The following is a 23,773-nucleotide window of genomic DNA, read 5'->3' as shown; positions in this document are numbered from 1 at the left end:
AATCACATAGTATATATTATTATTATTATTATTATATTTTTTTATCAAATATTTAATAGAAATCAGCTACTACCAATAATTTAACAAACAATAGCCCTCAGCGTTGTCCAAATGTTACCTAAATAAATTTAAAAATTGAACTCGAGCTTAATCCATTAAACAAACGGATAAAGTAAAGCAAAACTTTTATGGCTGTAGCCTATAAAGGCCCCTCCTCCTGGGATTTCTGCTTGGCTCTTGCTTGCATGAGAGCCATCCCGCAAGAGCTGTGGTCTATTTTGTTCTTTGATGCCATGGGACTGTTGAATACAATTCACTTTGCAGAAAAGCAAAAAAAAAACTGCGGCTCCACTCAACTACAGGCTACAGCTACACCCCTCATTCCTAAATAATAAATACCATAAATTTCCACCCACTTCGCCGTCGTTTTGGTGCAACTCCTTAACTCTCCACCTGCCCACTTCGCCGTCGTTTTGGTGCAACTCCTTAACTCTCCACCTGCCCACTTCTAGAGCGTTCGCTTCTCTCTCAAACTCTCGACGGTCGACACAACAATGGCCACTTACAATCTCGCTTTGATCCTCAACAACTGAGTAAACGAAAACGAAATTCTCCTTGTAAAACAAACCCCACCTCAGAAATTCTTCGACGAAGAATACGACTCGTTCGTTGATTCTGATCTCTGGGACTTGCCATCAACCAAACTGAATCTTCTAGACAGAGAATTGGAGCCTGGAATACTAAATGAAGGCGTGGATGACAATAGATTGATGGGCTTTGTTGGGGATGATTATGTAGCCAACCCATATCATCTTGTTGGAAGGAATAATTTTGTCCTTACTGATGCTGTAATAAGTTAGGAGACTATCTTCACAAAGCAATGGCTAAATTCAAGTTAATCAATAAAATCTCCATTATGAACAGAATAAGATTACAAACAGCTCATCCAAAGTTCTGCCCCTTTCCTACCATTTTCTCTTAAATTCAATCCTTACGGCCCAATTTAGAAAAACAACATAGTATCAAAGCGGCTGAAAGGTGGAAGTATAAAGTCCATCCAAGTTGTGAGTAACAATTGGGCGTCACACAGCTTTGGAAAACATAAACAGCAGGTCTAATTCCGGCCCAGTTCACAAAAACAAAATTTTATCCGCTTTAGCAGTACACCGAAACTTCTTGAAGCTGTCAAGTTCACATTGGCCTCTTTGATCGAAACAATCGTAGCGAGCACTGGATAATCGTATTTCAAGAGTGTAAGTAGCTGTAAACAACTAAAAAATGATGTTGCATTTCTCGGTCATTGAGCCTAATTAGTGATATTAACTGATTTAATGGCTATTAATTATTTTATTAGTTGATTAGTTAGATATTAACCAACAGTAATTAGGTAATTTTTTAGAAACTGTTATCTCAATCTATAATATACCACCTAATAAAAAAGAGAGAATGTTTTCACTCGGTCAAAACACTATGCTGAAAAGGATTTTGGTGGGGAGCTGAAGGATTGAACACTGAGAAGGCAAGGATTATAGAATATATTATAATCTTGCAGCCTGTGTAGTTCGATTTCAAACTGGGTATGATTAAGAGTATGGCAGCATCTGAACATTGTTAAATTCGGGGCATCTTGAAATGAGAGAAAAGGAGAGCTTGGAAGAGTGAAGTGGCCGAAGTCATCACATTGTTTGGACTGCAGGTGGTTTTGGAGCTCTTTGTCATGAATTTGAATGGTATTGGTTTGAGTCTTTGAGATACGCTTTCAGCTTCATAACACTTTCCTCCCTTCTTCGGTTGGATTCTCTGAACTGGTTCACTGCAACAATCCACCAGAATCCGAGTTAGAGGCATTAGTAACAAGGAAGCTAATTCTGCCACGCTTTCCACAGTTTAAATGTGGACAGCTTTGATAGTAGTTTTTTACTTCAGCAGAATCAGGAAGCAATGAGTAGACACAAAAGCAAGATAAGATGGATGCAAAAGCCATTCCAGAATTCACAGATTAAAAAAAAAAAATGAAGTCCTTACAACACTTGAATCCATTTTCCTCCCTGGGAGCCCGCATGGATCAATCAATCTATACAGCTGATCTTTTTAGATCAGAATGATTCGTTCCTCACTAGAGGCACAAAAGAACAGAAAGGGACTTGATTGTTATATTTCAGATAAGCTTCCAAAAGGGTTCATTGTCGTTGCACAGAGCTTTGCAGCTTACCTGAAACGTTCAAATAAACCCAACTATTCAAAAAGCGTCGAAGTATGTGTTTTTCCAGTACATGGACAAATCCTATCCTGCTTCTCAAGTTAGTCTTTCAAGAATGGTCTCCTGGGTTTGCTAAGCTCCAGCACACAAGTGCAAATCCAATTATAACTTTTCAATTAATGGATCAAAAATTACAATTGTAACTTAGAAAACATGGCTACAAATGTCACGATCCAACTTATGGGCCGGATCGGCACTAGGACCTGGGCCAGCCTAAAGCCTCCGAGGCTCGTAGTAAGCTAGCTATTCTTTAACCCAACTCTAAGGCCCATTTGGGCCCAATTTCAAGAATTCAACTGGACAGAGTCAGACGACCTTTCAACGGAGAGTTTTTGACTCATCGGACCTATAAACACAATATATAATCAATTGGGGAGCTTAGCTCACCCTCCGCATACTCAAATGTTACAAAAATAAATGTGAGCTTAGCTCCCTTATCCAGTACAACATACATGCATATAATAAGTTTACAGGTCCAACATGATAATTATATTACAGACTCAAATCAAATAAATATTTCTAACACATGCGGAAATTCTAGGAGTTAATAGAATTATACAAATATTAATAAACGACCTGCGAATAAGAAAAGCAGGTTAACCACAACAAATATCCTCCTGTAGCCTGTAAAAATAATGAACAGGAGTGAGCGTTCAACTCAGAGAGTAAAATATTAATTTTAACCATAATCTCTATAGCTATTTAAAGCTAATGCACCCTGTGAAGTGAAATGCAACATCGTTATAATTTTTATACAAATCACATCAAAAAGGCATTTTTGGAGCACTTACACACCCGATAATATCAAACAATACATATATGGGAGTTGATCCCTTATACAGCCCTCTTAATCCAACATGTGCCAGCGAAGAACTCAAGCCGGACTTTCGCTTAATAAACCAAATTGGGGTCCCAGTGAAGAACTCAAGCCGTGTCTACCCCAAAGGACTGGGTCCCATCGAAGATCTCAAGTCGTGTCTACCTGTCCTGTCCATAGCTAACACCACACCACACGCACGCTAACTCACGCACACGGCTCCAAATTACCACAACAATATCCATGGCACATTAACAATTATGAATGCAACATAAAATGTGCCTAGTGTTTAACTACATAGATATATATTTATAAGTGATGCATGGGCATACTTGAACATATAATAATATCGAAATTACAATTAAAATTAATAGTTTACTCACAGACTCAACCGAAGTCACTGTGGCGGCTGGGCGGAGGAGGAAGGCTGTCCCGGTTCACCTGACAATTTTTATTATAATCATTTAATAAATTTGACTCAATACAAACTAAGAAAAAGATCAAAGATGTCCTAAGTCGTACTGAAAATCCGGCAGAGTCTCCCTTATACCTACGACCTGCCCAACCTGCAAAAGGGCTTAAAACATACTTCTATATCCACAAACCATACACCCACAACTCAATCACATTACATAGCTCCTCCTAGGCCCATCCAAACAATCATCAATCACAATATGTAAAATTAAAGTTTAATCCTTATAATTGACCCTTTTTGCAAAAACTACCCAAATGAGTTCTAAAAATTTTAAAACTTTGCCCCGCGGTCCTTAGCATCATTACTAAGCTAATGCAAAAGGAATTATAATTTTCTGAGCTACCACGAATATTTTATAAATTTTTAATCCAATTCAAGCACTAGAAAATTACGAAAAAGCAAGGTTCGGGTTTACCTATGCCGATTCAGACTCCGGGGGACGCGCTCGAGATGTCTGACAATGGTGAGATAGCCAAAATCTCGATCCAATTTCAAGACTTTTTTTGTAGCCGATCTGTATGATCGAAAATTCACAGACCCGGACAACCGTCGAATTTCCGCTAATTGAAGGTACCTACACGAAGCCCACAATACGGGGATTAGTATATAATTTTTATGAAATTTTCTAAGCTCATTTAATGCTCAGAAAAACACTATGAAGTTTCGTGGGACCCACCAAAAAAAGATGTCAAAAAATTTTAAAATTTATATTGCCGCGAAGGTCTCGACAAGTGTAGTGCTCTGGTACTCTCGGTTTTCTCGTGGAGTTCACGGTTTGTGAGAAATCTAGCCCAAAAATCGAAATGGGCTAAAACTTTCCGGACAAAAATTGACAAACCGCTTGATGGATTTTGGTGTTCTTGGTGTCTATAGAAAGCTCTCGAGGTGTAGATAGTGTTTGACATAAGACCCGGCCTAATCGGTGGCCGGATCGGCAGAGAAGTTGAAACGGCGCGCTGTGCGTCGCGCCTCTTTGCACGTCGTTTTCGACCGCCTGGAAGGCCTGCCGGCGGTGGGGGAAGGCTAGGCCAGCGCGCCGGTAAGGTTTGGAGGGCTGGGTGGCGGCAGCGCGGCGTAGGGAGGAGGGAGAAGAGAGAAAACGGGAGAGAGATGAAGAAAGGTCAGGACGCGCGGGGAAGGGAAGAAGAAGAAAAGAAAAGGCCAGTCCGATCCGATCTAGTTCAATTCGGTCGGTCCGATTTAGGATACAAAATTTTAAATTTTTACTCTGTCTTGGGGTAAAAAACGAGGCCCAAAAATTTTGAAAAAATTTTAGAAAACTCAAAAAAATTCATAGAGTCCAAATATATTTTTAGTTTCGCCATGTGGTCTTTAAATAAATTTTTAAAAATCATCAAAATTTTATATTTTCGAAAAATTGAACCCAATTTCTAAAATTTGACAAATTTCAAATAATTTCCTAAAATTTAGATAAAATCAAATATTAATATTACTCACAAAATAATAAATTTAAAAATTTGGGGTGTTACATTCTTTCACCCTTACAGAAAATTCATCCTCGAATTTTACACAAGGCAGAATAAAGTATAGAATTGCACATTGAATAGATAAGGGTACTTGCTACGCATGTCCCGCTCTGACTCCCAGGTGCACTATTCCACTGACTGGCTCCTCCATAAAACCTTAACCATAGGGATCTGTTTTGATCTTAGCTGCCTCACTTGGTAGTCCATTATGGCTACAGGTTGCTCCTCAAACGTTAGGTTTTCTTTCAGCTCTACTACATCTGGTTGTAACACATGAGAAGGATCAGGAATGTATTTCCTGAGCATGGAGATGTGGAATACAGGATGAACGTGGGAAAGGTTGGGTGTTAATTCTAACCGGTAAGCAACTGCTCCAACCCTATCAGTAACCTCAAAAGGTCTAATATACCGAGGTGCCAACTTGCTCTTCTTTCCAAATCTCATTACTTCCTTCATCGGAGAAACCTTCAGGAATATATAGTCGCCTACTGTGAACTCTAAATCCCTCCGTCTGGGGTCTGCATAACTCTTCTGCCTACTGAAAGCTGTTTTCAATTGTTCCCTGATTAAAAGAACTATCTCTGAAGTGTACTGCACTAGGTCTACATCATGTACCTTTGCTTCTCCCATCTCCGTCCAACACAAAGGATACCTACACTTTCTGCCATATAGTGCCTCATAGGGTGCTATCCCTATGCTGGAATGATAACTGTTATTGTAGGCAAACTCTACCAAAGGTAGCTGATCATCCCATTGACCTCCAAAATCCAAAACACTCATATGAAGCATGTCTTCCAATGTTTGGATTGTCCTTTCGGACTGTCCATCTGTCTGAGGGTGGAAAGTAGTACTAAAGTTCAACTGTGTGCCAAGTGCCTCCTACAACTTTCTCGAAAATCGAGAAATGAACTGAGGCCCTCTGTCAGATATTATGGAAGCAGGAACTCCATGCAATCTGACTATTTCTTGAATATAGAGCTGGGCGTACTATGCAACAGAATATGTGGTCTTCACAAGCAAGAAATGAGCTGATTTAGTTAGGCGGTCTATAATTACCCATATTGAATCATATCCTTGCGTGGTACGAGGCAACCCAGTCAAAAAATTCATAGTAATCATTTCCCACTTTCATTCTAGGATAGGGAGTTCTTGTAGCTTCCCTGACGGCCTCTGGTGTTCAAACTTCACCTTCTGACAAGTCAAGCACTTGGACACAAAGTCTGCTATGTCTCTCTTCATGCCATTCTACCAATAGCTATCTTTCACATCATGGTACATCTTGGTGGAGCCTGAGTGGACATTGTACAGTGTATAGTGTGCCTTTCGCATGATTTCATTCATGAGATTGTCCACATTGTGCACACATATCCTGGAACCTTGCATAAGGGCGCCATCACTGGCAAATCCAAATTCATCACCTTCACCCTTCTGTACTCTTTCTATGATCTTTATCAATTGTTGGTCTCTATGCTGGGAAACTCTGACTCTATCTCGCAGGTCTGGTCTCACTGAAAAATGAGCCAACAATAGCCCCTCATTGGAAAGATCTAAGATTAGACCTTGATCCATCAACTCATGTACTTCTTAAATCAACAGTCTCTTCATCGCTAATATGTGTGCCAAGCTGCCAGAAGATTTTCTACTCAAAGCATCTACTACTACATTGGCCTTCCCAGGGTGGTACTGGATGGTACAGTCATAGTCCTTCAGAAGCTCCATCCATCTCCTCTGTCTCAAATTTAAATCCCTCTGTTGGAAGATGTACTTCAAACTCTTGTGGTCAGTGTATATCTCGTACACTTCACCATACATGTAGTGTCTCCAGATCTTTAGTGCAAAGACTATAGCCGCCATTTCTAAATCATGGGTGTGGTAGTTCTGCTTATGCCTCTTTAACTGTCTTAAAGCATAAGCCACTACTTTTCCATTCTGCATCAAAACACACCCTAAGCCAACTCTGGAGGCGTCACAGTACACGATATATCCTTCACCACTCATCGATAGTGTCAACACAGGGGCGGTGGTTAGACACTCCTTAAGCTTCTAGAAACTCTCCTCACAATCATCTGTCCAAATGAATGGAACATTCTTCCGAGTCAACTTAGTTACGAGAGCTACTATCCTAGAAAAATCCTACACAAAATGCCTATAGTAGCCAGCTAGGCCCAGAAAACTTTGCACCTCAGTGACTGTTATAGGCCTAAGCCAATCAGTTACAGCCTCAATTTTCTTGGGATCCACTTGAATGCCTTCACTAGAAACCACGTGTCCCAAGAATGAGATGATTTCTAGCTAAAATTCACATTTTGAAAATTTAGCATATAGCTGGTGCTCCCTCAAAGTCTGCAACACCATCCTCAAGTGCCACACGTGTTCTTCCTCGGTCTGACAGTATACTAAAATGTCATCTATGAATACGATGACAAAATGGTTTAGGAATGACCTAAACACTATGTTCATCAAGTCCATGAAGACTACTAGTGCATTAGTGAGTCCAAAAGACATCACCAAGAACTCATAATGACCATATCTTGTCCTAAATGCTGTCTTGGACACATCCTCATTCCTGATTCTCAACTGATGGTAGCCTGATCGCAGGTCTATCTTGGAAAAGAATCTAGCTCCTTGGAGCTGATCAAATAGATCATCGATCCAAGGAAGTGGATACTTGTTCTTCACAGTCACCCTGTCCAGCTGTCTATAGTCAATACACAACCTCAAGGACCCATCTTTCTTTCTTACAAATAAAACAGGAGCACCCCAGGGTGAAGTGCTTGGACGTATGAAACCCTTGTCCAAAAGCTCCTGTAGTTGCTCCTTTAACTCTTTCAATTCTGCTGGTGCCATCCTGTAAGGCGGCATTGATATGGGGTTTGTACCCGGTACAACATCAATGCAGAACTCTATATCCCTTCCTGGTGGCAATCCTAGAAGCTCCTCAGGGAAGACATCCATGAATTCTCTGACAACATGAACATTTCCCATGTTGACACCTTCTACAGATGTATCTCTCACCAATGCCAAATACCCTTTACATCCACGTCTCAACATTTTTCTAGCACTAATTGTTGATACCAAATTATATAGAGCCACGCTCCTGTCACCATCAAAGCTAAACTCTTCCACACCAGATATGTGAAAATACACCTTTTTGTTCCTGCAGTCTAATATGGCATAATGGGTTGCCAACCAATCCATTCCCAAAATTACATCGAAATCCATTACTGGTAGAGGAATCAAGTCTGCTGGGAGGATCTTTCCATCCACTACTACTGGGCTACCCGGAAAAACCATGTCTACATCTATATTATCACTAAGCGGAGTAGCTACAGATAAATGGCATTTTAAAGTGGTAGGGTTTCTACCCAATCTCATGGCAAACACTGGGGAGACAAATGAGTGCATAGTACCCGGATCTATTAGAACATGAGCCTCATAGGAACAGACTAAAAGAATACCTGCCACAACTGCATTGGAAGCCTGAGCATCCTAGTGGGTCAGGGTGAAAACTCGAGCTTGACCCCTACCCTGGGTTGCAGAACCCTGATACTGACTCTTACCTCATGATCTGCCTCCAAATCCATGTCCTCCTTGTTCTCGGCCCTGTTGGCCACTGAACTGACTACCTGCCATGCTGGAAGCACCAGGATATAACTAACGAAGAACATTTGCAACTGAACCCTGTGACCCCATCTGTGGCTCGCTAAACATTGGGCATTCCCTAGCAAAGTGACCTGGTTGGCCACACCTGAAACATACTCCTGAACCCATCAGACAAGGTCCTAAATGTCCTCTTCCACACTGTGTACAAGGCGCAAGGGAGGATCCTGAACCAGACTCATAACTGCTGTACCCCGAACTGTGACCACTGCTGGATCCGTACCTTGGTCTGAATCCTCGAGATTTGTGTCTAAAATCACTCCTCTTGTTCCTACTTCTTCCTCTGTAATTACTCTTGCCTCCGTTATCCAGAGCACCCATGTGGGGAACACCTGAAGAACCCTCTGCTCTATTTTTCTTTGCTCTTCCACTGTCATCTCCGGTGTAGCTAATCTCAATCTGTCTGGCTCGATCAACTACCACATCAAAAGACTGATCAAATATCATAGCCAGGTTTGTATACCTCCTGTCAAGCCCCTTTAGGAACCTCTTCACCTTCATAGTTTCTGTAGCTACTGCTGTAGGGGCATACCTGCTCAGTTCCAGAAATTCTGTAGCATATTCATCTACAGACTTGCCATTCTGCCTTAAGGCCTCAAAGGCCCACTACTTTTGATCTCTGAAACTTTTTGGTACAAACCGGTTGATAAACAATTCCACAAACTGGGTCCATGACAAACATTCCATCTGAGGTAATATGTAGTCATTCATCCATTGTCTAGGCATAGGCCCCATGACATGCTGCACACACTCTATGAGTCTCCTATCAGTCAACTGCAACTCCATCCCTACCTGTTTGTAAGAATCCAAAAACCGATAGGCATCGTCTGACACATCATAAGTACCAGGCACTAATTTCTTGAAATTTATTATTTATTTGTACAATTCCCTTCTTGATGCAGTAGACTGCTACTATTGGGGAGGGTGGACCATATACTGTGCCATCATATCGATGGTTCTCTGCAAACCAGCTAGAGTAGCTGCCATTGGGTCCATGGGACTAGGGGCCACAAAAGACTGTTCCTGAATTGGGGGTGGCTGCTCCTCTACTTGAGTAGCTCTAGGCCTCCTACCCCACCTCCTTGGGGCAGGCACCTCATCCTGTGCTGACATCTCGTCAGGCACATCTGGTTTTGGTGCAGTGGCAGCTCTCCTGCTTCTACGCATTTTCTTGAAATTCAGCAGCATTAGCCCACAAAATTTTAAAATGACATATTACACAGCTCTATAAACTCATATTTTACACAATTATATAAAGCAGAAACTAGAAGCAAAGATGACAATGCAAGACGAATGTGGACCCTATATTCCACATATGACTCCTATTAGACTCTTTCCAACATTTTAGACAATTTTTCTCTATGAATCTGGAGCCTAAACTCTGATACCACATTTGTCACGACCCAACCTATGGGTCAGATCGGCACTAGGACCTATGCCAGCCTAAAGCCCCCGAGGCTCGTAGTAAGCCTAACTATTCCTCAACCCAACTTTAAGGCCCATTTGGGCCCAATTTCAAGAATTCAATCGAACAGAGTCCGGCCATAAAATGGACCTTTCAACGGGGAGTTTTTAACTCACCCGACCTGTAAACATAATATATAATCAATTGGGGAGCTCAGCTCACCCTCCACATACTCAAATGTCACAAAAATAAATGGGAATTCAGCTCCCTCATCCAGTCCAACATACATGCATATAATAAGTTTACAGGTTCAACATGGTAATTATATTATAGACCCAAATCAAATAAATATTTCTAATACATGCGAAAATTCTAGGAGTTAATAGAATTATACAAATATTAATAAATGACCTGCGAAGAAGAAAAGCAGGTTAAACACAACAAATATCCTCCTGTAGCTTGAAAAAATAATGAATGGGAGTGAGCGTTCAACTCAGAGAGTAAAATATCAATTTTAACCATAATCTCTATAGCTATCTAAAGCTAATGCAACCTGTGAAGTGAAATACAACATCATCATAATTTTTATATAAATCACATCAAAAAGGCAATTTGGAGCACTCACACACCCGATAATGTCAAACAATACATATATGGGAGCTGATCCCCTATACAGCCCTCTTAATCTAACCTGTGTCAGCGAAGAACTCAAGCCGGACTTTTGCTTAATAAATCAAATCGGAGTCCTAGTGAAGAACTCAAGCCATGTTTACCCCTAAGGACCGAGTCCCAGCGAAGATCTCAAGCCGTGTCTACCCGTCCTGTCTATAGCCAACACCACACCACACGCACGCCAACTCACGCACACTGCTCTAAATTACCACAACAACATTCATGGAACTTTAACAATTATGAATGCAACATAAACGTGCCTAGTGTTTAACTATATAGATACATATTTATAAGTGATGTATGAGCATACTTGAACATATAATAATATCGAAATTACAATTAAAATTAATATTTTACTCACAGACTCAACCGAAGTCACTGTGGCGGCTGAGCGGAGGAGGAAGGCTGTCCCGGCTCACTTGACAATTTTTATTACAATCATTTAATAAATTTGACTCAATACAAATTAAGAAAAAGACAAAAAATATCATAAGTCGTGCCGAAAATCCAGTAGAGTCTCTCCTATACCTACGACCTACCCAACCTGCAAAAGGGCTTAAAACACACTTCTATATCCACAAACCATACACCCACAACTCAATCACATCACACAGCCCCTCCTGGGCCCATCCAAACAGTCATCAATTATAATATGTAAAATTACAGTTTAGTCCTTATAATGGACCCTTTTTGCAAAAGCTATCCAAATAAGTTCTAAAAATTCTAAACTTTGCCCCGCGATCCTTAGCATCATTACTAAGCTAATGCAAAAGGAATTATAATTTTCTGAGCTACCACGAATATTTTATGAATTTTTAATCCAACTCAAGCACTAAAAAATTACGAAAAAGCAAGGTTCGGGTTTACCTATGCTGATTTCGACTCTGGGGATGCGCTTGGGACGTCTGACAACGGTAGGGTAGCCAAAATCTCGATCCAATTCCAAGACTTTTTCGGTAGTCAGTTTGTCTGGCCGGAAATTCATAGACCTGGACAACCATCGAATTTCCACGAATTGAAGGTACCTACACGAAGCCCACAACACAGGGGTTAGTATATAATTTTTACGAAATTTTCTAAGCTCATTTAATGCTCTGAAAAATACTACGAAGTTTCTTGGGACCTACCAAAAAACGATGTCAAAAAATTTTGAAATTTATATTGCCTCAAAGCTCTCGACGAGTGGAGCGCTCTGGTACTCTCGGTTTTCTCATGGGGTTCACGGTTTGCTAGAAATCTAGCCCAAAACTAGAAATGAGCTAAAATTTTATGGACAAAAATTGGGCAAACCGCTCAATGGATTTTGGTGTTCTTGGTGTCTATGGAAAGCTTTCGAGGTGTAAATGGTGTTTGACATAAGACCTGGCCCAATCGGTGGCCGGATCGGCCGGGAAGCCGAAACGGCGCGCTGCGCGTCGCGCCTCTTTGCACGTCATTTTCGGCCACCTGGAAGGCTGGCTGGCGGTGGGGGAAGGCTGGGGCGGTGCGCTGGCAAGGTGGGGAGGGTTGGGTGGCGGTGGCGGCGGCGGCGTGGGGAGGAGGGAGAAGAGAGAAAACGGGAGAGAGAGGAAGAAAGGTCGGGACGCGCGGGGAAGGGAAGAAGAAGAAAAGAAAAGGCCGGTCCAATTCGATCGGTCTGATCCGATTCGGTTTGATTCGGCCAGTCCGATTCAAAATACAAAATTTTGATTTTTTACTTTGCCTTGGGACAGAAAACAAGGCCCAAAAATTCCGAAAAAATTCTAGAAAACTTAGAAAAATTCGTAGAGTCCAAATATATTTTTAGTTTTGCCACGTGGTCTTTAAATAAATTTTTAAAAATCATCAAAGTTTTATATTTTCGAAAAATCGAACCCGATTTCTAAAATCTAAAAAATTTCAAATAATTTTCTAAAATTTAAATAAAATAAAATATTAATATTACTCACAAAATAATAAATTTAAAAATTTGGAGTGTTACAACAAATCCCAAGTTTAAGACATGGTCAAATTGCTACTTTTCTTACTCTTGTATTTGGGCTTTTTTACCAAGCCAAGGAAAAAAAAAATAGTGATCAAATCTATGTGCATGGAAAAATAATTCTCAAATAAGGGTGAATTGAATTTTAACGAATGATTTAATGGAAAAGCCAATAATGTCATAATGTTGGCATTTCATGCCGACAGTAAGACCATTGACATAAATAATAAAATACAAAAAAAAAAAATTGTAAAAACCTGCACAGGATTATGCATGCTGAAACTCATAATATTGGCATTGTGGAGAATTTTGAATGCTAGCAGTACACATAAAATAACATGCTAAGTGTTAGCATTTAAGAAATGACTAGACACTCATACACACATATATTTTACTTTCTAAAATTATTAATAGAATAAATAATAAAAATTATAATATTTATTAAAAAAATGTTTAAAATATAAAAAAACTTTAATTTTAAGTGCATATCTTTTAAATATTTATAGAAATTTTTATTTATTATCTTCAAATATTTTTTTACTATAACTTTCAAAATGATGATGGAGAGATTTATAATTATTTTAAATTTATATTAGTTTTTTGTTATTATAATTTAGTAAAATTATTTTTAATAGTAATTTTACATAGTATTTATTCATGAATATGTGACTGGCTTTTTTTTTTTATATTATAGCATTATTTCATAACTTAGTTTTATAATATTTATATCAATGTTATATTAAGAATTAGGAAATCAAAAATTCATATTAATAAGTAATTAGTGATAATAATATGACTATAAATTTAATTAGACCAATAAATTTTATTTAATATATGCATATTAATAATTAATAATAGTTAAACGAATAGAAATAAGATACACTAAAATTAAATATAGATATATATTAATTTTATTTAAATTTTTATATTAAATATTAATAAACTAAAAAATCACATATTAATTAGTGATATTAATAAGATTAATGAACTTTGTTTAATATACATGTATTAATTATTATTAATGATAAAAATTTACATTTTTTATAACTATATTTCATAATATAGATGTATATTGATTTTATTTAAATTTTTATATTAAGTATTAAGAAGTAAAAAATCATATAATAATAAAACTAATAAATTTTATTTAAAAAACTTATTCTCCTCAAAAGTCACATATTAATTAGTAGTAATAATAAAACTAACAAATTTTATTTAATATATACATATTAATGTTATTAATAATAAAATGTAAATATTTATTTATTTGCTTAGTATTATTATCATTATTGTTATATACATATTAATTATTATTAATGATAAAAATGTACATTGGTTTTTGAAATTAATATATATATATATATATATATATATATATATATATATATATATATATATTAATTACATTAAAATTTTTATATTAAGTATTAAAAAATTAAAAAGTCACATATCAATTAATAGCAATAAATACAACTAATAAATTTTATTTAATATATGCATATTATTATTATGAATAATAAAAATAGACAAAAATACTAAACATTAAGATTAAGAAATTAAAAGTCATATTAGGGTAAAATTAACAAATAAAAAAAAGTTAATAGAGTGCTATTTATCATCTTTAAGTGAACTTATTTTGGAAACTAATTTTATTATATTTATATAAATAGATGTGTCGGAAAAGCTTATTTGTTTTGGCTTTTGTTTTTCATTTTTTCTAGTGAAAATTATTAAAGAATTGGATGGTACTAAAAAATTTTGGTGTACTCATTCATTTTAACATAGAATAAGTGATTTCAACACCATTCTGCGAAAATCCAAACTCATCATTTTGTGAGGGCAAAATAAATATTACAGTTAATATATATATATATTTTTTAATATTATTGAATGTATTTAATATATAAAAATTAATAAGATATATATTCAAATTTATTTTAACCATAAGTATGAATTTTACAAAATTTTATAAAAAAATATATAATATTTTTATCATATAATAATAATAATAATAATAATAATAATAATAATAATAATAGTTATGTGCTAAGAATTTTTATAAATGTATAAATATGATAAATATAATATATTTTATTATATTTTTAAATATGTGAAATAATTTATTTATTTATGCCAGCATCATGGTGTTGACATTCTTGAAAAGTGTTTAAATTCCCTATGCAGACATTTATAGTATTGGCATGTCTGAAATTCTCTATGATGCTTTTTTTTCTTTAAAAACAAAAAGTTTAATCCATTTGTCGATATCCATACTCTTTATTTTTATTTTTTTTCGAAGTGTCGATAAGCAATGACAACATTATGACTGTTGGCAATGTCATTAACTTCTTCACAGCCATAGCCAAATTCACCTTGGTTCGTAAATTATTTTTCCATGCACACATGTTTGAGCAATATGTTTTTCCCGATAGTTTGGCAAAAAGCCAAAAAACCCCTTGCATATGGACTGTTAAAAGCATAATTGAAATGTCACTACTGATAAGAAGCCTTATTTCCCACAATAGAACATCTAGTTTCAGGATCTATCAGAATATACAAGACAGCTAACATGTAAAATATATCTTGCTTCTTGTCTTCCTTGTTCTTTAAAACACAAGAGAGAAAAGGAGGGGAATCTAGCTAATCTGTCGTAACCCTGTAATGAATATGTAGGCACCATTACTAGTCCCACCTTTGAAATTGCAGCTCTGAATTTGATCGTCCTTTTTAAGTTTCAGCCTCAGCAACCATATGAATGCATCATTTCCATCCCCGTGACAGAAACAGCAGCTCCTCTCTTCCCTATAACGGCAGAATGGATCCCCATTCCCAGCACATAAAACCTTCCTCTGAATGGTGTCACCTTTTCTGTTCTTCGATTGCTTGGCACAGACAACCTGCTTTGCAAGCTTGGGAAATTTATCTGAATAGAAAAAAAATCAAAGCCTTGGGCTTTATTGAGCCTATATGTACCAGCAAACTATGCTATATTTTCTAAAGAAACCAAATAGCCAGGTGTTTTTAAACCAACTATACTTTAAATGCTAAAACTCATTTCCTTTTATTTGAATATTACATATACATTTGTGGCACCATGGTAGTGAAATTCAATCAAATTGCCTGGCCTACAAATTGCGGTTGTGGTCTAGAAAAAAATGTATGGGATATAGAATGAAGGAAACAATGGAGTTATGCCACTTTAACTCCACTCGGGCGTTTTCCTTCCATGGCATCCTTCTTATTGCGGCAATCAGCACAAAGGAAAGGCCCCTGCCAGGGCTTGGAGCTGGTGGAGAAGATTGAACCGGCATGAACAGAGATGCCCTCACTCGGAGCAAGGTCAACTTGACATACAGCACATGTGAATAGACCAGATGTTGAGTGCGTTGTGGTGTCATCATTCCCCAGTCTGCAAGACAAAGGAAGAAGAATTAATTAAGATGTAGCCATGGATACAAGAGAAGATGCTTCCTGCAGATAATGACATACAATGAGAAATGAAAGAGTGACATTCAAAGATACCAATCAATGAACTAACAGTCAAAATTGAATGCCAAGTAGCATGAATGTCTTGCAGGCACAAAGTGCAGGGTGTTTTGGGAGGCAATTGATGACACATACAACACACCACTACAAGTTATTGTCTGTGTAATGTTCAGGAGCATTGATTGTACATCCTTCCTCTGATGATACCTCAAAGGCAGTGAAACTCACTAACCCAAATCCAAAATAATAAATGTACAAACACGTAAAAAGGACTTGAAAAAGCCCAGTTGTTTTCAAATGCCATTGCACTTATTTTAAATTCCATGAACTATTACCACGAGCAAAGCATAAAAATTCATCTCAAAGATACTATAAAATTCAACTCAAAGATTCTATTAAAAAATTGCTTTGCCTTCTTGATGCAAAGGCTCGAACCTTAACCTACCAAAACCCTATACCATTACTATGCTTGTAGCAAAAATAATTGCAGCAAGTATTAGTAATGATCAGTTTAAACTACTATATCTGAACACAATAAAGCTGATTGTCAGTTAACAAGAACAAAGCTTTGGCCTCAACTAGTGTTTTTTATCAAAAGAAAGCTATCTACTTATTAAACAGTATCTGTTTCTATATCAAAATCAATGGTTAGGACAATGTTGACATCTGGACCAGTGCTCATGTAGTAGTTGAGATTAGTTTACCTCTCTTGCTTGTAAAATGTCAAAAAACAGATTAATATGTGCAACTCATTTTGGATATATAACCAGCAGAGAAGTGGGCCAAACCTCAAATTTTCAACTCAGTGCTAACCAATCCATAGAAATTGCCGCCAACGCAACAAAACTCAAACAGATATTGGTTTGGTTCATGTATTGTTGAGGCAGTTGAAGATTTTTATGAATTTTCTTGTATACCATATAACACACAAAACGAATATATATACCGAGTCAAATTCCTAACTACGATACTTTAGAACCGGGGAGAGAATTAACCTTCATGCACTGATCATAACTCATCAAGATCAGAGGGAAAATTTTCCCATTTCATACAGTAACAGAGTGCAAAAGGCCTTTAAAGAAATTTCAATTTCCAATGCAGCATCCCAACTAAAAATTACAGATTAGAATTTATGAGTTAGTATTTTCACAACTATTAAGCATTAAACAAGCATCACATTTAATTTATTATTTAAATGTATACCAGGATCAAATCTTATACTTTGGAAGTAGAAGCAACCAATAAAGTGAAATCACAGAACCAATTACACTCAAAGGTCTTGAATAGAGTTGACTTACAATCAAGAAGTCTAATATAACTGAAAAGACCTAGAGTAAAAGTAATAAATAACTATGACATATGATGCAGAAATGGCAGTGCTAACCTTTCAGCAAGCATTGCAGAGCCCTCTTCAAACAGTTCTTCCACTATACCTACAGCAGAAAGCTTTTTTGATAGCTTACTGGCAGAATCATGTGATTTCTTCCTGAATAACAAGGCTCTGAGCTTGTTCTGCTTCTTGGGAGGAGTTGAGGGCTGTAATGAATTGTCAGGAGGAACTATGTCAACAACTATGCATGTTGTATCATCCTTTAGTCCCCGTGTCCTCAATGCTTCCTAGAACAATCAAATACAGCAAGAAAGAATTTTAAGCATCTGTCAGAACACAGGCATGCCACCAACCAAAATATTTTCATGGCATGTGATGCCCATATATTTGCACAGATTATCCTAAATTGTGCGCTAAAACTTGAAAGGGCTTGTTAATTCAAATATGACTACTACAGAGAAATATGAAGCAAAAACTTTAACTACCTTCACAACTTGTCTAGCAGCAAGTTCAGCTGGCAACCCACGGCAAGATTTTGCTGCCATTTCTGAGGAAAGGGCATCCCAGATGCCATCAGAAGCAATTACAAGCCTGCCACCTGCATTTGATAGCTTTTATATGTATTGGAGAAAGTTAGAGTTCATTCCATACACAGACCTAGCAATATCCAGGAAAACTAGACAGAAAACGATAGACCAAACTATAGTCAAGTAATAAGTACATGATACAAGTAGAACAAAATGGATGCTTACCTTCACTTGCTTGACATATGGAATTGGAACTATAAACTCTCCAACATCCATGTCTCCAATTGACCTAGAAAGGCATAAGCCTCCTGGCCAACAACGGAGAGGACCAATCTGCAAAGATTAAACATGAAATTAAGCAAAATTGATATTGATTGAAAACAGATATATATTTATTTTAATGCCAATCGGTAAGAATTAAATTTTTGGTACGAGATATATGTGCGACATCTTAAAGCACCTAACCTCAGCACCACCAACAATGCTAAGCCTACCAACTTCTCCACCACTTGCAGTCACACGTTCCCTCCTGCAGAGACAGCACAGTAAGTACACATAAATTACAGCACAGTAAGTACACATAAATTTCTGTCCAATATTGTGTAATAGATAACAAGGCATTCAAAATACACACTCTTCTATATTCTCTTCAAGTCTATGATCCACAGTTAAGGTGGAAATGTCACCACCCTGAGGATCTAAAATACAACGTGAGTCTCCAACAGATGCAACAGTAACTGTCCATCCATCAACTATCACAAATGTTGCTGTAGTCCCCGATGTCTCTCCTGTACACAATTGCATGAAAAAGTGACTGTAAGTTTTATCTAATGATCAATAAGGTGTAAAATGGAAGGTTACAACAAATCAAACAGTGAAGATTTGGTTCTAAATTCCTTGCCTCTGCTCTGAAACTCCTTATCAGTCTTCACAAACCCAGCAACCAGTGCTCGAGGTAAAGCTTGAAGCCACTCCTCTCGCCCAAGCCCTCGAGGAAGAGCACCCAAAACATGATTCAACAGATTCTCCCTAGTAAATATTGCTGCAGCGTTTCCATTGTGCCCATCAAAGATCTGACAATTAGAATAGAACAATTGACTATCTCATAGATATGGCTGAGAAGATAAATTCATGGATACAAGAACTGCAATTTATTCAAACACAATTAAATTCTTTGTCAAAGAATATGAATAGAATCAAAACAAACAGGGAAGGGAGAGAATTTCTTATGTTTGGAACTAAAAGTCTTTATTAACCAAGTTCACAATCTAACAGAATGAATAACTAATGGAAACCCAAGTGTAAAATCTTTTAGTAGAGTCCTGTCTTAATTAATAACAACAGCTCTTTATCCAACTCAAGATTTCCTGCAGCACATGCTCCCATCTCAATGAAAGAAAATCATTGCAGATTCTCAGTAACAAAAGAAAAATAAGAGCTATGAAGGTAAGAATTACCGCAAAAACAGAAAATGTGGACGAGGAATTCCCTGGCACTCTCTGACAGTCAGTCTTAATCAGGAAATAATCTTCTCCTTTCCTAGACTGGGCTGCATAACCATATCTCACAGTTGGCTTCTCCATCGTCTCGTTCCTCATTTCTCTGCTGATTAAAGCAGCAAGAGGCACAAGATTATCACGGCGACGCCTCCCTTCTCCAGAAGCCATTAACTACCACTCTGATGTCTTAGCTTCCGGGTTCAAGACCTCCAAATTACCAAGTTATTTGCCCCAAAAGCATATTGTATCCGTACACGTTGAGAGCTTAAGATTACATCCAATTTAACTCGATCTAAATGCAACTTCCTTGATTCCAATAATCTGCCAAGATATGACGAAGCCGTGTTCCTCTTTAATTCAGAAACATGAGAACTCCTAGTCTCGACACTGAAATTCAATTACCTTTCAATTAACCCCCAAAGTTTCTGACTTGATCTGCAGTTATCATTCGCAAAATAAAGGCAAATGTTAGACTGAGGTCAAGCAAATGAACAAGGCAACTGCATTTACGTTAAACAACTAATAACAGCTATTCTAAAAGCCTAAATGCTCTGTTTTAAGCGTTGGATAGTTCACTGTTTTGCAGCAAAACTGGGCCTAACAGAACTGCAATGAACACGAGACTCAAAGTCTATAAGCAAGGCAAAATTTTCCAATGCCATTAGCTAGTAAACGGAGAACAAAATTGCAGCAGACAAAGTGAGAATTAAAAAAATGGAATGTCGAATACCAGCAAGAATGTCTGGCTATGTGTTTTAAGCAGAGCCCAATATGCAGATCTGATTGCGACAGTAAGCAAACAACCACCAGCACCACCACGTTCAAGAAGAGATCATCAATAAGGATACGGAACGCGTTTTGGTGATAAGACGTGAACTGTAATCCCCATTAATCTAAATCCAAGTATCCTCAATTAAACAAAATAAAAAAATTAAAAGGTTCAATTTTTAAGGACCGACCCAGGTCAGTTTCTGTACATTTTCCTCTACCAAACAAAGCTATTTTTTAAAAAAAAATTCGTCCTCAGTGAAAAGATCAAAACCAAAGAGAAGGGTTGCTTAGAAAGACAGACTTTTTAATTGGGGAACGAAAGGAGAGCTACCGACTTAACAAAGCAATCTCTCCACTCCACAAACCCACATTCCCCTTTCTGCTAAAAGTCTCTTTTTTCTCGAGAAAAAAAGCCAGACCTTTTTTATTTTCCAGGAAAAAGTTACAGAACCAGAATTAGAGTGAAGGAAAAACAACTAAAACCATGAAAAGCCAATTTCCAAAATGTAGCCAAATTGGCTGTTTCAGAAAAAGCACACTAAAGGGCAGAGTGTTTATTAGATTCCTTGTTGCAGCTGGAATCAGAGATAGAAGAGGATAGGCAGGTTGGCGGTGGGATATCAGATGAAATGGAACCACATGTATGAAACTACAGGGATAGAAGAGGGGAATGTGTGTTAGTTTAATTTTGGCAAAATGACTATTTTCGCCTTAAATTATTAGCTAGAAATTAAGCAAGTCTTAATTTTTTTAAATAAGTCTTTTAATTTTAAAAATAAATCACGAGATGGTTAAAAAAAATAATATAATATTTTTTTTAAAATTAAGATAAATAAAATTAATAAAAAAATATTAATTCACTCTAAATTTTATTGTTTTAATATATCTGTAAATGTGTGAAATTATTTTTTAAAAAAATAAATAATTTTTTTAATTTTTATATATATTTTTAATTATTTAAATATAAAATTAATAAAATAATTAATTTTGCTAAATTTTTTAACAGTATTAATTCAAGCCTTAATTTTGACTTATTTAACTTTTTTTAAAATTGAAGAATTTATTTTTTCAAAATTTTTAAACTATTATTTCATTTTTTTTTCATTTTTGTGAAAATCTGACACGTGTAGCTGACGGTGCATGTGTTTCTGTGAGTGCAATGATGTGAGGGTGTATGTAATACAGGTGGGTGGATGTATGTACAGACTACAGTTTAAGTTTCGTATTATGGTGGTCCCCAGTTCCAGATGTGATTTTGATGGAAGGGACCCACCCTTATAAATAGATTATATGGCCAATCATATTGTGTATTTGTGTGGTTGGATTATCCTTAGAGGTCAGTCTTCGTATTAATGGTGTAATTAGGCTGTATTAGGATTTTTAATGCCAGCCAGCAAAGCTTGTCTCTGTAACCAACTAACCTCATTTTGTTTTTTCACATTAGGTAAAGATGAAAGGGAGAGGGAAGTTTTTTTAAAATTATTTTTATCAAAATGATTAATAAAATAAATAATATATATTTTATTTAAATTTAAAATATACAATGAATTTTATTTATTAAATATATAAATTTAATATAATTATTTTTTAAATTTATAATAAATTAAATTTAATAAGGTTATTTTTAGATTGGAGGAAAATAAGGAAGAAAAGAAAATTATAAAAAAAATAAATATGTTTTTGTTTAAGAATAAGTGAAAATTGAAAAATTTGAAAAATAATAAATACATTTATAATTTATTTTATCTCCATTTTAAAGAGAAAATAAATAAAAAAATCATAAAATTATTTTTTTATCATTATAATTAGTTATTTTAATTTTAAATAATAAATAAAATAAATATTTAACTATTTAAAAAATTATTTTCTCTCCTTATTTTCCTTCCTAATATCTAAATAAACAAAAAAAGTAAAAGAATTTTTATGTTATTTTTATCTTTCTTCTTTATTTTTCTTCCTTTATTTTCTTTCCTCTAAAAAGTTCCCAAAAACAATGTGAAAGAAACTCTTGCACTGCTAATTTCAACTTTATCAGCGTCTACTACCCATTTGGAGTGAACATTGAACTCGATTTCTTCTTGCTTTGGGACAAACTTGACAGGTTAAATCCAGATGAAATATTGTTGATATGAACTCAATTGCATTGTAAAAAGGTTGAGAATGATTTGTTCCTGATAATTTCATTATTTCTTCATCAATAACTTTACGATTCTTCTTGCTTTTTTCTAAACAGCGTGATGGGTGTAATCTTGTGAAACGAAAGATTTTGCCTTTATACGAGGGATTGTGATTCTGCTCTTTAGATCAGCAAGCAGAAGCTTGGAAATCAATCTTCACGAAATTTAGGAAGGGAACTTGAACTCCGGGTTGAGAATCTTCACATACATCTTCATCAAAATCGCACTTTGAAATGGCAAGTACCAAAGAATAACACCAAGACCAGTATACCAGCTTTTGCACCATCATACCCTGTCTTCCTCAAAACCCCAGTATTCTTGAATGATGGATGTACTATTATTTGATGCTAGTAATATATGAAATTGCAACTTTTGGTTAAAAAAAAAAAAAAACTTGATTCAATCACACCTTATACTATGTTTGGATTATGATTCATGATAGTTTTATATTGTATGGTATGATTATTATATATATTTGGAAAAATTATTTCCAAAAATTGATATTTTGGATAGTAAAATGACTTTATCACAGTTTTTCAAACCACCGTATTGGTATATTAATATAGTTTAAAATTTTTGTTTTTCATTTTATCTTTAAACAATATATAAAATTTTAATTATATAACTTCAATGTTATATATTTATAAGACATATTTAATAATTAATTAAAAAATAAAAATATTTTTTTAATTATTATTATAATAATATTATTTATAAATTAATATTTTATTTAAATAAATATTTTAAGACATTTATATATTGAAAATAATAATAAAGAGTCTTTTAATAATCTTTATATTTATTTTAGCATACTATATCATCTAATCAAATGAGAAAAATTATTAAATCATCTTGTATCATGTCATCTTTTTAAAAATATTAATAATAAAAATCATACTATACAATATAATACTATATGATACAGTAAGAGTTTATTTCTTTATTTTTATATATATATATATATATATATATATATATATATATATATATATATATATATATTTTATATTTTTTAAGTTCTCATTCGTTCTTAATCAATAAGAGTTTATACCTTTTCTAATTACTTCTTTAATGTGAAAAAAGGAGCAACTCAACGAAGGAAAACCTATAAAAGATTTTGGAGAGGTTAATAAACATAAATCATATAAATGAATAAAAAAATATTTTCTAAATTAATTTTTAAAAATATTAAATTAGGAAATTTTATAATATATTTCTTAAAAAATAATAAATAAAAAAGAAAATAA

The 23,773-nt window shown here is 35.5% G+C and overlaps 1 protein-coding gene across 1 annotated transcript; it reads right to left on the bottom strand.

The window, feature by feature from the left end:
* Nucleotides 1–15,769: 15,769 nt before the first annotated feature.
* Nucleotides 15,770–20,992, bottom strand: LOC110666808 (probable protein phosphatase 2C 15). The gene is made up of 9 exons (XM_021827433.2): nt 20,309–20,992; nt 19,537–20,013; nt 18,981–19,152; nt 18,714–18,867; nt 18,545–18,608; nt 18,305–18,412; nt 18,038–18,163; nt 17,607–17,839; nt 15,770–16,145 (listed from the first exon to the last, which is right to left on the bottom strand). The coding sequence occupies exons 2-9, from the start codon at nt 19,744–19,746 to the stop codon at nt 15,926–15,928; spliced, it is 1,287 nt and encodes a 428-aa protein (XP_021683125.2). The 5' UTR covers nt 19,747–20,013; nt 20,309–20,992; the 3' UTR covers nt 15,770–15,925.
* Between the last annotated feature and the right edge of the window lie 2,781 nt (nt 20,993–23,773).

Source organism: Hevea brasiliensis, chromosome 13, assembly GCF_030052815.1.
Source record: "Hevea brasiliensis isolate MT/VB/25A 57/8 chromosome 13, ASM3005281v1, whole genome shotgun sequence".
In the NCBI taxonomy this organism is placed as follows: domain Eukaryota; kingdom Viridiplantae; phylum Streptophyta; class Magnoliopsida; order Malpighiales; family Euphorbiaceae; genus Hevea; species Hevea brasiliensis.
Note: the sequence above shows the minus strand (reverse complement) of the source record. Positions and strands in the feature narration are given on the sequence as shown.